The sequence below is a fragment of the Stegodyphus dumicola genome, chromosome 4 (genome assembly GCF_044657685.1).
Source record: "Stegodyphus dumicola isolate Sdum_Otavi_A_Nest chromosome 4, ASM4465768v1".
NCBI classification, from domain to species: Eukaryota; Metazoa; Arthropoda; class Arachnida; order Araneae; family Eresidae; genus Stegodyphus; species Stegodyphus dumicola.
This window is the reverse complement of record NC_140771.1, coordinates 3025147-3042100: the sequence shown is the minus strand read 5'-3', so window position 1 is coordinate 3042100 and position 16954 is coordinate 3025147. Positions and strand designations below refer to the sequence as shown.

Sequence of the window (16954 nt, the reverse complement as noted above, 5' to 3'; positions counted from 1 at the left end):
TTCATCTTCTATTGGTACTAAAATGCGTTCGATATTTACGAAAGTGGGTGATGAACTGAATAATATGTTAGTGGAACGATGACAAGTTTCAACAGGCTCAAAATTTTATTAGTTTAGTAAATGCGTCGTAGTGAATTCCATGCATACTCTTAATGCGCACGAACTTATGGACTGACCCAATAATAATGTACCATAATATTGGGTATTGGTAAAATATTATTCATTTTTCATTTGTATTTTCTCTTTCACACAATAACTGTGAGCTAATAATTCCGGTTGTCGGATAACTAGTCATTTCATTTTTCAATCTGTTTAAGGGTAAAGTCTAAGATTTTCGTATATAGTGTTATTTCTGCTTTTACATAAGTTAATCTGTTTTTAATTTTTCACATGGAACAGTTAATCTTTTCATAATTTTTACAATATTCGTAATAAACGCATTTATTTTCCTAGTACTCCGACCAAATATCTAAATCACGTTATGGAATCAAAATCATATTACCTTTTCCCTTATATCTTAACTATTTGATCGCATCGATTAAAAATCCCCCCGTGTATATATTTTGATGTTCATAATATTGAAAACTTTTCAAGTTCAGGCTATCTTCTCATTTCAGACAATTAACTTCCCTTCTGTGCACCTTTAAGTAACTTTTAATCTCAGAGCAGTGCATTGAAAGAAAAAATATTCGCATCCCTAAAAAATAAACAAACAACACGAGGAGAAAAAAAATTTGATAACACTTCTGTCTTGCTCCTTTCCCCCCCTCTTTCCCTCTGCAGAGTTAAAAACTTAGACCAGAACGACCTTCGATGCTATTTAACCAGTTAACTGTGATTGACGAGTATACTCGTCATTGAGAAGCGGCACAATTTTTGTGTATTGACGAGTATACTCGTCATGCGTATAATGAAATTGAAAGCAAATCTAAAAGATTTCAGTTCCTGTGCAAAATACTCCAATTAAAAGAGGAAGTTGAAGTTTAAATTGCCAAATGTTGCTAGATTAAGCATCGCCGAGGATTAGATTTCCAATGCGTACACCAGGAAGTCACGTTCACTTACAAATAAACAAATTCAGTGTATTTTCCTGTATATGAATCATAACTCATTATACAGAACTGTTGCAAAAGAAGCCGACACAAAATAAATTACTACCCTTTAACCAGTTGACTGTGATTAACGAGTATACTCGTCATGGAGAAGCGACACGATTTTGTGTATTGACGAGTATACTCGTCATGCGTATAATATGTTAATGAAATGGAAAGATAAGAGGGAGGTTTATTTAGTAAGTACTGCACATAATGATAACGTAATAGAAACAGATAAAAAAAAATAATAACAAAGAAACCGGAGCTACTGATTGATTATAATAAAAAATGGGTGGACTGGATATGAGCTATGGAATTATCATAGCGTACTCCACAGCAAGAAAACGACTCAAAAAGTATTACAAAAAGATATTTCTCCATTTATTAGACATTATGTGTCTGAATGCATTCATATTATATATATAAAAAAATAATAATGGAACATTATCGCGTATCAACTTTTTGCTCAAATTTATTGAAGACACTTTTGCGACGTATCCAATTGAAAGAAATAAATCGACACAAACTTGGCCATTTAGACCTAATATAAGCCATTTAGGTGGGAATCATGTTCCGCTACAAAAACAACCCTACCCGAAGGTGTTCGCATTGCTACAAACGTAAGATCAGGAAGGAATCGCGTTACTGGTGTTCGATTTGCAAAGTCTCATTGTGTATAGTACCCTGTTTCGCTGAATATCACTCCACAGCAGGAATTTAAATTCTTACTTTTTAATATGTATAATATTTAATTGATTGCGTTTTTAGTTTAATATGTATGTAATATATACTTATGTTAACCAAATATTAATAATAAAATATTCAATTTTATAAAATAAGCCCATCTTTTTCATCCAATATCTTACCAGCGCAACTTACTCTGTGATGGACGAATATACTCGTCATGGCTCGATTCTGGCGACACAAAACGGTGCGCACTCTTAAACGAGAGCACCGCAGTTAACTGGTTAAGAATATATGTTGTTTCAAAAAGACATCGGGAGTAACTATTAGTCGCCAAAAGAAAAAAATACTTTTAACAAATGAGATCGTAAATTAATATCGGCTAATATGAACGAAATAATGCTAGTATGAAACTTAAAAAAATTATATCGTGAAAATTTTATTTTGTCAGTACGGGAACAAATTTTATTTTAAAAATTTTCTTCTCGTATTTTAAATGTAAATATGGGCTAGTTTTCCTTCGAAAATCCTCTTCGAAGGCATCCGCTCTTCTCATGTAGATAGCCCTAATTTGTCATAAACAAATAATCCAATTTTATAAATTCTTTAAACTAATGCTTGTACTGTAAAATCGCTTTGATATTGTTAGTCCCGAGGTTTCTCATCATATATCCGTTGTATTGTTTCACAGTCCCTTATTTTGTTGATGTTAAGTTATTCAAATAATGGCAAAGCACGCAAATGCTGTTTGTCTCAGGAGAGAGGTGCCTTCATGGAGGATTTTCTAAGGGAAAACTGGTACGCATTTTCACGTTACTCATGGAGACGGCCATCCTGTTCAGCAGTCTTAATCGCTCTCCAACTGGTGGAAGCCGTGTTTTGTAAGAATGTATTGAGACAGACGTTAGACACTTTGAAAGTCACCCTGCAGAGCCATTCGGCAATACTTTGTGACTAATTATTCCGCAAATTCAACTTTACCTTTATGGTAAGGAAACGATTTCTTTTCAGTCTGAATTTCATGGGAAATTACCAAAATTTTCTAGATTCCTTCGTCTGAAATGCAACGAAGATTCTGTCTTTGATCCTTACTGCTGATGGTTTATTTGATTACGGCAAAGCGCACTAGAGCTGTCTGCCTAAGGTAAGAGATGCCTTCATGGAGAGGACTTCCGTAAGGAAACTGGCTCCTATACACATTACACACAAGGAAAACCACGAAAACGCCTATGCAGCCAGCCCTTTCGCCTAGAATCGAACCCAGGTCGGAACTACCCTTGGTGGTTTAGGAAAGACGTTGTGAAGGTGTGTTAAAAACTCTGAATTCTATATTTAGAGCAGGATTCTCAATTTTTTTACTTCCTTGTACGGCGTAAAAAGGAAGTATTGTAATCGCGAAAAGTTTCAGGCATCATATTTCAACGCAAAAACGAGTAGCCTCAGAACGTTGAAATTTTGTAATATATGACTGCTATAACATGTACGTAGATGTGCACCTCGTATTTTGGTTGCAATCGGCCGCACCAAAAGTATATATATATATATATCCACTCTGTTACTCGGCTCAGTGATCTCAGTTTCTTTATTCTTATATGTTTGTGAATTGTGCAATTTTTGCTTAAAAAATGATTGAATTATGTTGTTCTTATCTTCCGGTTAAGGTTTTTTATACCTTTAGTAAATCTGTCTGCAATATTTTTAGAATTATCAACAATTTAAAAGTTGTTTAAGTGCCTCTAAGCATAATATTTTTTTCCGTGGCGGCCGTTGCTTGTTTACATTTGAAACATCAGAATAGTAGATTTATTGCCAATCTAGAGAAAGTAAGCTTCGCAATAACATAGATAACTTCCGCAATTCATTGATTTCAGTTTATGCGCATTTCATATTTATTAATCTCAAAGAAACTGCCTTTAATTAAGTTGAATTACAGAAATACACCTATAGAAGTTTTTGGATACATCTTTCCACATGTTCAAGTGTGTAAATATTTTACTTAATTTTATCACTATACTGCTCAGAAATTTGTAAGTTTATGCAAAAAATTTTTAACAACAGAACAGTTTATCTTAAAGAAATGAATAATAATTAATATATAAAGAAAAGCATTGCTTTATTTAACACCTTTACAATTAATAAAAATAGTAACAATTGATTTCTTACTTTTCATGAAAGTTATAAAACGAATTAACTAAAACGTTCAAATTATACAATTTAAATAGCATTGTATATAAAGCATTGTATCTTAAGGAATTAAGCATTATTAATATTCCATATAGCATTGTATCTTAAGGAACGAAGATACCAGCTATAAACAGAAACATTAAAATGTATTTAATATATTTTGATTATAGTTATATTAAATAACCTATTTTAAGTCCTTTTTTTCACATCTGGAAAGAGAAAACCACATGACATTGTGATATTTTTTGACATAGTTGTCATATTACATAATAAAAAAAAAGAAAATTAATACTTACGTGTGAAAAATAATGCCCGAAATTTTTTTCGAGTATCTATTTGTGCATCCATATGCAATACAAGCTGACATGCTTCAAAAAGAAAAGAAAAAAAATGTTGTAATGACAGACTTCCTTGCACAAGTCACGGTGATAACAGGAAGATGGCCGCCAAGCTTCACCGTTTGAGTTGAACCTTCCCTCCTTCTATTCTAACCTCCTTGCTTTTATACATCGTTTTAGATTTATTATAGTATTTGAATAGAACGTGTGGCAACGATTAGATTCTTAAGATAATATAAATTTTGTGCATTCTGAGTTAAAAAAATGAATGAAATATAACCCTGTTAAGTGAACCTAGGGCCGGAGTGTCGCTATGGTAAGCAAATATGGTGAATTTTTTTAAAGAGTGCATTTATTTTAATGTTGTTAATGCGCTATCGACGAAGTAGATTTAATTCAATCCAATAAGTTTAAATGAAATGCAAGAAAAAATGGGTATAATTTAATATTCTGTACGAGGAAGTCATGTTGTGCACATATCAGATTTTTTTTCCCCACGGTACACTTATAATATAATTTGATTGATAAGTTGAATTTAAAATAATTTTTCGTAGTTAATTGATATACCTTTAATATATTTTGTTTTATGTAACCTTGACCTTCAGTATGCCTGGTTAATTTTGTTAAATAAGGATTTGAGTTAACTGCTCTTTGTTTTTCTCTTGCGTTTTAGTTAGAAAAAGGATTAATATTTCGAATTTGCCCTTTGCAAACCAATAAACAGTGGTGTATTTTCAAAGTTACGGGATATTGGTTTATACCTGGTAAACACAAAACACTGAAAATAAAACACTGAAAATGGAGTTCGGCAGAACTGCGAAACGAGACATTGCAGAACTGCGCGGCACCGCTTAGAATCCTATTTAAATGACTTTATGTACGCGGAGTTCCAAAAGATGATTATAATTTTGCTGCTGTTTTAACCTCTTCGCGACGGGCGAATCATATATGCATTTGGTACGGACGCATGTGAGGCCCGGGCGGTTCACCCGTGCACTCCTGGAGAACTGGCCAAGTGAACGGGCAGTGCAGATATGCATTTTAAGCTGAAACAATTTTTAATAGCCACTAGATGGCACTCTGTGTCCATTACATTTAAACTGAACGTAGTTTTAGTATTCTGACCTTCAGATTGTTTATATTCTGGCTGTTTTTGGTATTTTGCTTGCCAGCTGTGGCTGGGGAGGGGGGAAATCGTAATGTAAACAAACGCAGGGCTCTTTAAATCGCTGCGTGCTAATGAAAACATTCTCGTATCTGATTTATATCCAATTCCTTTTTTATTCTATTTTTTTCCTCTACTTTGTACGGTCTTTTAGGGTTACTGTGCGGAGTTTTTTTACGTTTTGCATTGCCTTCAGATATATTTCCGTTCCTTCTTTTTTATTTAGGAAAGCCTCACCTCCAGTCTATTATGACGGGAAGGAGGCGCTATTTATCAGAGGAAGAATACCCTAGTATGGTTAGTGAACCATTTACAAACGCAAATGAGAGTACTGATTCATTTTCTAAGGAGTTAAAAAGTGATACTTTTTCTAAGAGTTACAAGGTGATACTTCTCTGTGCTTCGAAATTTACCACGCTCGTTTTCATTTTAAATTTTGTTACTTCTTACTGTAAATGGTCTTTATTGTGTTCTTTTTAATAATTTTAAACTTTATTGATGGATTTTATCAATTAAAACTTTAGAATAATTTGAATAGCTCTTCCGAAAAGTATTATGGAAGATAAGCAATTTTTTAAGTATATTTCCATGTAAAATAAAGAAATAAATGTTTTAAGGGCTAATTTTAACATATATAAGAGCTCAAGTAATAATCTAAAATGATACCAAAAATTACGATGCTAGAAGCGAAACTTTTGTTTTTCTGATTTTTGTTATAAAATTAGGCTTAACGATGCAAAACCTCCGTCCTGTACGGTGACTGCCTTCGATTCTCTTCCGTCCCGCACGAGCGTTTTAAACAAAGGTGCGCCGTCGCGAAAAGGTTAAACTCTCGAGATTGTTGGAAGCCGGAGCGATTCATGTTAGCTTTAATGAAATTGTTTGTTATTAATCTCAAAGCTTGAATTCATATTTAAATTTTTTATGTTGTATGCGTAGTTTGTATCTCTTGATTATAAAGTTAAACAAAATGATAAATGGCCATCTGACTAAATAAAGAGCGAATTGTGATTATCTGACTAAAACATCACACTTCCGCCGGAATAGTTGGCGTATGTATTGCAGGATCTTCGCCAACTTTGATGGTTGACGGGAAACTGTGTAAGCAATAAAAAGGCAAGGTTAAAAAGGAGCAAAGCAGTAATTTGTTTTACAGCATTTGCAGTTAGCGAACTGAATTGAAATACGGAAGGTCATTTACAAGTGCAAGGTCAACAGTCAATCGAAGGGTGAAACCATTAAACAAAGTAAGTTCGCCATGGGTTCCAAGCGTAATGAGCGAACACGGTGCATCGGAGTTTACGTAATTTTCCTTATTAAGTACCATGAATGCGATCCATTTCTCTTAGGAAATCATACGTCTGATTTAATTTTTTTTTTTTTTTTCCCCTGCCACCAGCTGACATTAAAAGCCCTTTCTCGCAATAATAAAAACGCTACAAATTTTTCACTAGCCTAAATTTATTTTGGACGAATTGCAAGCTACATTTCGTTTTTCTCGTCGGTTCGTCGTCTTTCCTCCCGTCTTCGCCAGAATTTCACCTTTTTTTTCTTACTAATTCCCTGGGCTAACAAACGGGCGAGCGGTAAAGTCGCTAGGCTAGCTGCGGGTGGTTTTCGGAGTTTTCCCTGTGTGTAACATATATACACGATCCAGTTTCCTGTAACCCTTTCCGGGACACTACCTTTTAAAGTCGGAGTTCTGATTAAAAAAAAAGGGGGGTAGGCAGTCTAATTAGGCCTAGAGGAGTACACAAGTAAAATTTTGTGAAAATAGTACTTATCGTTTTAATTCTATGGGTGTGCCCAAAGTGGCACACATTGAATAGAGTTTCGAAAAGAGTGCTGAAACGAGCATTGTTGTCAATGAACTGACCGATGAGATGCGGAGAAACAAAGAATACAGTCTCTCAGTTGTCCTAGATGATCGGTGAGCCCGGTCTGGGCACACACCTAGGGTTCGCCGTTTGATTTTAGGCAAGTTTTCAAGGTAAAAAGTTAAAACTAATATAGAATAAGGAGATTAGCATACAGCCAAAAAAACAACATAGAAATTTCTTTTCAAACTATTCTTTTTATACCCTAAAAAAAAAATCTGGAAAATTTCTTTGAAAAATGAGGGTCTTAAAAAACTAAACATGGCTAAAATATATGGACTGGTTTGTGTTGAGCTGCCATCTACTATAAATAAAGAAGGTTTATAGTAACCTACAAACCCTTTTTCATTCAATTTTTCTGTGCGTACAGAAGGAAATTGTTAGGTGTGTCCAGACCGGACACACCGTGCCGCAAAGGGTTAAAATGTCCGCTACGAAGGAATCCCCTCCCAAGTTGCTTTGCCGTAATCAGGTTTGATTTTAGGCTTTGGAATCCCCTCCCCCAAAAAGATTCGTTATTTGATGAACAGATTCAAGTGCCGCTCAACCGGGATAGTAGTTAGCAACACTGACTGTCGGGCCGAAGGACCCGGGTTCGAATCCCAGAGAAGGCGTATGTAAATGTATAGCGTCTGTACGTATATGTATATATGTATGTTCCTTATAATTGATAGTATGTTCTTATTGATTGATAGTAGACTGGTTTGTTCCCCTTGACAAGTTGAATTAATCTGCTATCAATGAAAGGATTTTTCTTTACAGATTTTTAATAATTTTTACTGCAATCGAAATCAAGCTAAAATAAAAACAGAACCGAGAAGTTTCTGGATTTGCATAACTCCCTTTACCCTGTCGTACCCTCACCATGCCTTGACAGTGTTAAGCTAATTTAAATATTCAGAAACTACTGATTCGGCGAAAAGTATCGTTAATAAACACATACAAGAACATAACATTTTGAAAGTTACACGCTTGTTTTGTTATTAAAATGTGGATTTAAAATTAACTAGCCGATTTCGATCAATTTACATTTTTTAGTAAAATTAAATTTTGATACTTGAAACAAAGTTTTTGGTCGAACTACAAATCTTGGAAAACTCAAAGACGTTGCAACTTTCTAGCAGACCGGCTATCGCTTGACATATTGTTACGAAATGTACAGGCGCGGTAAGATAACTTCCCCGCAAAGCAGTTTTTAGGGTTGTCATAAAATAGCATGGAAGGCAGGGTTGCCTCATTTGGCGAGAAATCGCCCATTTGGCGATAAAATTGGCGATATACTATTGACGGTTGGAGAACCTTCTGGAACGAATTCTTACCAGTTCAGCCCAGAATGTTCCCGAACACAAGCCGAAAGCTATATAAACCCTGCTGGTTCGCAGTCAGAGAGTGTGCTTCGTCGAGAGGAAGTGTGTGTCTCTCATCGAGAGAGTGAGAACCTCGTCTAGATAGTCAATCCCTGCGGAGTCGATCGAGTTGTCATCCGGGCAGCGAATGCCGAGCGGATCGTCGAGTTCACCGAAGGAGTCTCTTAGTGTATCGCGGTTAGTGCATCGTCGAGAGAGCGTGTTGAGCTCCGGGAACGACTGAACCAAGGAGTCGGGAGCTGTGCTCGTGTGTCGTCGAGTGCATCGCGAGTTGTAGCGTGGAGAGTCTCGAGAGTGCGTGGAGTTCCGAGAATGACCAAGCAGAGTCGGGTGCTTTGCAGGAAGCTGTCTCCACCGTTATTGCCTGACAGTGCCTGAAGGCTGTGTTGCTGATCGTGGCAGCGTGTTTATAGTAGATTTTCGACGACTGTAAAAAGTGTTATTGGAGCTGTCCTGATTAATATTGGCTGAATAAAGTGTGTTTCGATACTTCATCAAGTGTCGTCGTTATTCACTCCAAATATACGAACCCCGTACGAACGTGAAGGAAGAAAGTAACATAACAACTGGTATCAGAAGAATAGGAAAAACGTAACAACTGGTGTCAGAAGTGGGAACGTAACAATACAATGCACTAAGTGTACGTTAGGTTACTGAATCATTACTAAGTGCTTCTTTTATATTAATTTCGCATGTTACCTTATAATCGTTAAAATTCTATTTCAAACTTATTGAACGAGTTAAGTCGTAGATTATTCCCTCTGTTATGATCATATGTGTGTAGTATGTGTATATCATGTGTGTATGATCATATGTGTGTAGTATGCCTTCTGCTTTTTACAGGCCTACCAGCGGCCGAGCGGTAAAGTCTCTGAACACTGGTAGTTCGGTCCGAGGTTTGAATCCCGCGAACGGGCTGGCTGCATGGGCGTTTTCGTGGTTTTCCCGATGTGTAACATGTATACGAACCAGTTTCCCTTAGGAAGTCCTCCATGAAGGCATCCCTTCCCCTTGCAGATAGCCCACGAGGCTTTGTCATAATCACACACACACACCACACTCTGCTTTTTACAATTCCTTAATCTCCAGATTCGAGAAAAGGTAGGATTCAGCGACAAAAACGTTGTTTTTGTGAATGCAGAGAGCTAAACTTCTTTACCACCAGCACAAGAGAAATAAGTAGCTCATTGCCATTTCGTTGATAGTACTTCAGATGAGTCCAGTATTGGGCATCTAGTTTACTTTGTATATTGCCTTCTTTTCAAATCAAAAACTTAAATTTTTGTTTTTTATTTAGTTTTACCACTTTTACTCTCTCACTACTATGTATTCTGTTTATTTTTAGCCTCCCGGTAACGTCCCTGGACAACCAATGATGCCAAGTGGGATGGATCCCTCCAGGCAAGGTATGTTGAAAGTATTGTCGCTTCATGTAATTTTATTGTCTTCAGTTTTAAAACAACTTTTTTATATCATGTGTATAAAAATTTATTGAAGTTTTATTGAACATTTTATGATTAATTTAATACGGACTTTAATATGCATCCCACTAACGTGCATATATCGCCTTCTAATTGATTTCCTTACTGCGAGTGCTGACCGCACGTATTCGTGGTTGAAGTTCCTAAAATATTCTAATGTAAGAATTATACGGCAAGGAAATCAAAATATCCTAACATTCATTACAGCATTTTGTTGACGAACAATTCTAAAATAACAAACGGATATTTTAAAATAGTGCTGAAAATATTAAATCAATTTTTAGAATTTAAGACATCACTAGATAATGCAGATTAATATAGAAACTGACATTAGGGTAATCATATTAATATAGCTGGTGGTTTCAGGTATAATATCTGCTCATTATAATTATGTTATGTTATTTCGTAGAATTCCAGAATTCGTGTGTGCGTCTTTGTTGCTGTGCAGAGTTTTTCTCCCAATCATGCTAAAATTATACGTATTTGCTTTTGTTCTCATTTATACCTGAGCAACTAATTCCGTTTAGTTGGAAATTTTATTGGAACACTTTTTTTTTTTTATATTTTCCGTTCATAGTATATATATATTCATAAGAGTCCTTTCCTTTGAAAAGGAAGAAAATTGCGTAATATCCGAATTCTAGCTGGTGACAGATTTTTTGCTGAAATCGTTTTTCAGGTTACTTTTTAGTACCACTTTTTGTTGGTCGGAAACTAAACTGAAGTTTCAAGTATTTGTGCTCATAACGACCCTTTCTCTCATTTTCTTTAGGAAAATCATCAGAATTTCTAATTAACATTATTACCATAAATTTGCTGTGTTGTCCTGTTATTTTAACATACGCTAACAGCGCTATAATTTTCTTTGACTTTAAAAAAGGAAATTTTACTATTGCATATATTAGAGCTTCAGTTATCCGAAATATGTCACACTAAGTAATCTATTCGGTTCGGGGTTCGAATTCCTGTGAACGGGCTGAACTGCATGGGTGTGTTCGTGGTTTTCTTCCATTTGTAACGTGTATACGAAGCAGTTTCCCTTAGATAGGAAGACAGATCTCAAATGCTTTACCATAATGAAATAAATCTAAGCAAACTAAAGACGAAACTTACTACCAGTAAAATTTATTTTACAGGTCATTAAACTTCAGGTATGTTGGGCAAACAAAATGGATTATGCTCAGTGCTGAATGTGGTCACTATGAGCAACAATAACGGCTGTTATACGGTGGAGCATAGAATCAAAAAAAAATTGTGGATGCCATTTTGGGGTATTAGACCCTGATTTTTGTAATCGTTTCCAGAGTTCATCTAGTGTAGCCGCTTGTGTCATGCCATTGTGTGCAGCATCGTAAACCAGTCGTGTTTATTCAGGTGAAAATTTTCGCTGGCCAAAACTGAACTGCAGTTTATTTTGTGCTAAGGAAGCGTGCATTGAATGCGGTGTGTGAATCGTTCATTGACCTGTTTGGAAGGAGGCTGCAGGGTGCAGCCGAATAGATTACGGATAACCATAGATTTGGCCAGATCTGTAATATAATGTTGATTAATAAAAAGTGCCAGATATGGATGTTAAGCGCTGGCGACAATCGTATCCAATTGCATTCCACACTATAATTCCCAAAGCTAGTGGGCGTGATGATGGTTAATCAAGAATCCGGTGAGCACTCCTTCTGTGGCTCCATACTTGCGCACTCCGATATGGTGTAGCATTTAGAAGATGACTTCATATCAATCATGCATATATATGTGTCGTTCAGCGAACCCGAACCATGATTGTTGCACACTCCTGTCCGTCTCGTTTTAAAAGCACGCAAAGCAATGGTCGCCGTGTAAACAATTCGATGTTGTCAAGATGAAGTCTCACCATATGTGCTGCATGTTGTATTTCCAATGCTAGGTTCATTATGTTGTATTGACCATTCTTACAAAATATCTCACCCCTCAAACATTGGTGTATCAAGGTCATAGTGAGCCTGCTAGTCCATTCCGTCCGTGCTTCCTCAATTCATCGGTTTTGTGTTTTCGTGACAGTGGTTTCCATCAACGCGAGTAGCAGTTTGGCGCTATAACAGTGTATTATGGTCATGGTGCGCCATTATTCTCCTGCCATCTCATTCAGCTACGTACTGCAATACGTTCTGTCTTACTCGAGACATTAGCAGGCCTTCTGTTCAAACAAAAAGGGATGAAACACGATTCCCGAATGGAAAACCTGAAATGTTTTAAACGGAAAGCCTTGGAACTTCGGCTGTATGATCCGAATATAGCGTCATCCTTTTAGTGCAGTAAAAGCCTGACTATCCGACATTCAGCTTACCGGAAAACTGGAGTAATCAGAATATTTTAGAATTTTACAGCTTCCCCCCCCCCGATCGTTCAAATTATTAAGAAATGCTGCTTGTCTAGTATAAGTATTGTATGTGTAACGTACGTATAGGATTTTAATTTTTTCCTTAATTTTTGTAAAGGAAAAGTACCAATTAATTGCTATTCATCCGTTTCACTCATGTATTATGAAAGAGTGATTAAAATTAAGGTTCTGCCTTAAACGGAACAGCGTGCAGTGCAAAATTTGTGGAACTTGGCATCAAGAAAAGTGTACATTAATGCGCACTATATGTGCGTATTTATTTAAAAATTGATAAACAGCGGCGATGTAACGCGAAAAATTATGAAAAGTGATTTAAGTTTTGTCTATGCTATAACCGTAACTTGTATCTTTCTTATCTAACTAAATAAAGAACGGTTTGTTCCTGTAAACTTCTCCTGAAATGAATTGTGCAAGTTTGTCGTTATGTCCACCAACTTTCATGATCGACAGGATTTCATAATTGGATAAGATGTTTTACTTTCATGTGTTTAAAACCTCAGAAATACGTTAACTTTTAAACCTAAAACTCTCTTTTCCCTCCCTTGAAATGGTATGTAATTTTAAATGTAGGCTTTGGATATTCAAGTTGATAGCAAATAAGATAACTTCTTTTATAATTTTAAACTGACAATATTTTCTATTAATTTGGCATTTTTACCATGAATTGCATTGTTTACACTCTCAGATCCCCGAAATTTCCGCGTGTCCATTACTTGGCATTTCCCGAGCTTTCCGGATAGTCCAGCTTTTACTGTAGTGTCACACTGGGCCTATCAGATGAGTTTGTCATGACCTGAAGTAACTCAGAGGTGATAGAAATGAAGGGGGAAAGAGGTCCCTAAACACAGGTGATATGTGAATGCAGGGCCGGACACCAGGACGGCTTTGTATGACATATCAGGTGTCGTCCGGTGCCCGCACCTATCTAGAGCAACGCGAGGGTTGCATCGGGAATTTATTAATGCGGAATATGATGTTTTGACGTGGCCAAACAAGGGCGTTTGCATACATGCTTCAACATTCAATTTATAAAAATTACATACATAGATACATTGGCTGGTATGGGTACTTTGGATACATATATATATTGGCCTAAGTAATATCCTTATTGAGAGATTACTAGATAAAGGGTGGAAATGAACGTAGGCGAGCAAATCTTGTACTGGATAACAACTATGTCATAGGCAGGTAAAAAATAACACGTGCGAACTTGGTATGTAAATGTCGAACAAACATATTATTTCCTTAGAAGAAGAGAGCACAATCTTGGAGTTTACTAAAGATGGAGAAGCGAAATAAAACATATTTAAACGATACAAGAACATGCAAGGAAGTAAACATCAAACTACAAACAAGAAAAACGAATACGAAAATACAGAGTAATAGCAAACTTGACTTTTCTCTTCAATACTCATTCTAAAATGGTGTTGTATTTCTAATCATTTTCGTGTTGATCGGCCGTCCTTCATTGGCAATTTTAATGGCTAGCGGTGAAGTTAATTTTGAAAACAAATGTCCAATTCATGATTCTTATACAAAATTCGTAACAGCTATCATGAGATTGGAAGATTTTTTTAAGAATTTTCTACGCCACAATTTATTTCACATCCACACCTTTTCTGAAGGCTTCATCAACGCATTTTTACAAATGATTTTTAAGGAACTCGGATAACCGAGGCTGTATTATATGTTGTACTAAGTTTTAAATCAACGATAAGTATATCTGATAGAAACTATGAGAGGTTTTAGATACTACTTAGAACCCGACATTGTAATTTTCATGCTATGAAACTTGTACACATTAACAGTCATGAAACTTGTACACATTAACAGTCAGTTTTCCAATTTAAAAGTACTACTTCAGCAGAAACTTTCATAGGTATCGTTTTGTAAATTCTAATCAGCCATTCTGTGCGGTATGAGAAAAGAAAGCATTTTTGAGCGTTGGCAGCCATTTTAATTTTCCTTCCTGGGCGATATAGCAAGATAGCTGCCTGAAACCTAGGGACTCCCATAAAGTGCAGATCCATCGCACTGTGTGCCAAAAGATTCGAAGCCATCAAACGACGAAAATGCCTCCGGTAACGGGTTATTACCCTTGGACGCAGATGAAGCCATTATCTCAAATGTCTCGAGGAGGTTTCGGTTTTGTTTGTTGAGTTGTTTTTTCCCCCCTTTCTGAGTGACTCGAAGGTTTTGCATTCCACCGCGCATTACGGAGTTGGGAGTTTTAACTTTGAAAATGCTCGTGCTGTTTATGGTCCTCGTCCAGATTGCGGGGAATGTTAGCCGTAATTAATGGACAGTGTTTTGATTGCGCTGCTGTCTCTGTGCAAAGTTGTTTCTTTCTTTCGAGCACTTGAGTTTTAAACGCTTGCCATTTCGGAGTTGGATTGCTCTTTCTTTGCAGAAGCGCCAAGTTTAATGAGAATAAGGCCTTGGGGAGACTGTTTTTCGAATTGGGTTCAGAAGTGAAGTTTGAAGTTACAATATTCGGTTTATTAATTTTATTTCTTTTAGCAAATTAGTCAGAGAAATGCTATAAAGCAGGAAAAGTAATAGACAGAATTCGTTTATTTCACTCTTTAACGCGATGAGTATAATAGTCTATCTGTAATAAGGGAGTATATTCCTTTTTTATATATATTCATATATATATATATTATTATTTGGGATTATCCATGAAGTACGATTAGTTGCATGTTGCCATATATGATAATTATATTAAAATAGTAAGAAAATCAGGAAAACGTTTAGTTTCAAACAATGAAAAAAATTATTTACAAATAATTGTGTCAATAGTACAACATTTTTACCTCCCCCCCCACACACGTATCTTATATGAAACTTTGATACTGATAATTACATTTAGTTTTGAGACAAATGTTATGTATATGCTTACTGATGATGATGATGATGTTCTGTTAGACATGTTGATCAAAGCAGCGGCTGAAAATTCAGTCATGCCCCATTTCAGGTTTTCCTAGTTTAAAAACTCAGCCCATTTCAGGCCTTTTTCGATTTGTTATGTAAGAGAAGCTCACATTTCGGCTTTATTCAGGATCAGTGTAAAAATCGCAAGTATGATTAGAAATATGTATAAAATGATGTTGTAGTGACGCTCTGACCCTTCATGTTTAAACAGAATTTCGAGACAACATTAATGCCATATAAGGGGAATAGTTAATACAATGAACATGGAAATATTCCGTATTTGATTCATTTAGATGCGACCTTGAAATAAGGCCATTTTGATTTTTAATGAATAATCGTGGCTAAAAAGCTTGAAAATTCGACGCCTTAAATGAAAGCCCCCCCCCCCAATTTTTTTCTTTCTTTCTTTCTTTCTTTTTTTTTTTTTTTTTTTTTTTTTGAGAACTTTGGAGCTTAAGCATTAAATCAAATTTTAAATGAATTGCTGAAAAGACCCAAGAAATTATCAGTGATATTGCTTTCACAGTTTCTAATAAATTACATGAATTATTTTATTAAGTCTTTAAAAATATGTTTCACGAAGGAGAATGTTGAGTCGTGTATATAGAAAAGGATTTTTTACGGCCACTATATTGTATTCAAACAGAAGATGTGTCCTCCTCCTGGCTGAAATATGTATTTTCCGTCAACCTTAAAAAAATATTTTCTTGTTTCATGAACAATTTATTTCAGAGTTATTTAAAGTATGTGAATTTTATTTTGGAATTTCTGCCTTGAAAACAAACAGTAAAAAGGTTTTTCTCGCTGATAAATATTCGATGACCAAGAAGTAGAACTGATTTAATGTATGGTTGTTTAAGCTATGATGTGTTTTGATTTTTTTTTTTTTTTTTTTTTTTTTTTTTGGAGGGGGTAAATTATTTGGTGAAGGGGAAAAAAATCTGACCATGTTATGAGAGAAAGTTTGAAAAGGCATGGTTTTTATGCTTTCGTTTCGAACGTCTGCTTAAGGAAAGAAAAAGCCTGAAATGGCACGGTTTATCTCCATCTGTATAAAACCTGAAATGGGACATCATGGAAATGGAATCATTTAAGATACACATTTAATGACTTTCTTATCTGAAATAAAGCATTTTTCTAAATTGAATATTGCATTTGTGGTCGATTGGTTTTGCTTAAATCAAATATTATTATTTTCAGTATTTCTGTCATAACCATAATGTTGTTCCTTCTAATGTTATGTAAACAGATCCTTTGATGTTTTTAATACCATGCTTCCATCGAGAATATAATTTGTTCGTTTGTCCAGAGGGGTGTAGTTTTGCGAACAGTCAGTAATCGATTCCGATATAATTAAATATGATATTTAATTGTATGCGTGTAATAACTGTTTTCCTGATAGCTAGTATCATCATTATTGTGTCGCGAGAATCGATTGTTCCCTGTATCTCCCCAA

At 35.6% G+C, this 16954-nt stretch overlaps 1 protein-coding gene across 4 annotated transcripts in view; it reads left to right on the top strand.

Moving 5' to 3' along the window:
* The window catches only part of LOC118201102 (single-stranded DNA-binding protein 3-like), a 231722-nt gene that overhangs the window by 142618 nt on the left and 72150 nt on the right, over window positions 1-16954 (top strand). For all 4 annotated transcript variants that reach the window (XM_085814470.1, XM_085814469.1, XM_085814471.1 and 1 more), the window contains exon 9: window positions 10055-10115. In XM_085814470.1, coding sequence (XP_085670596.1) covers window positions 10055-10115 — 61 coding nt within the window. The remainder of the gene's footprint in view (window positions 1-10054; window positions 10116-16954) is intronic.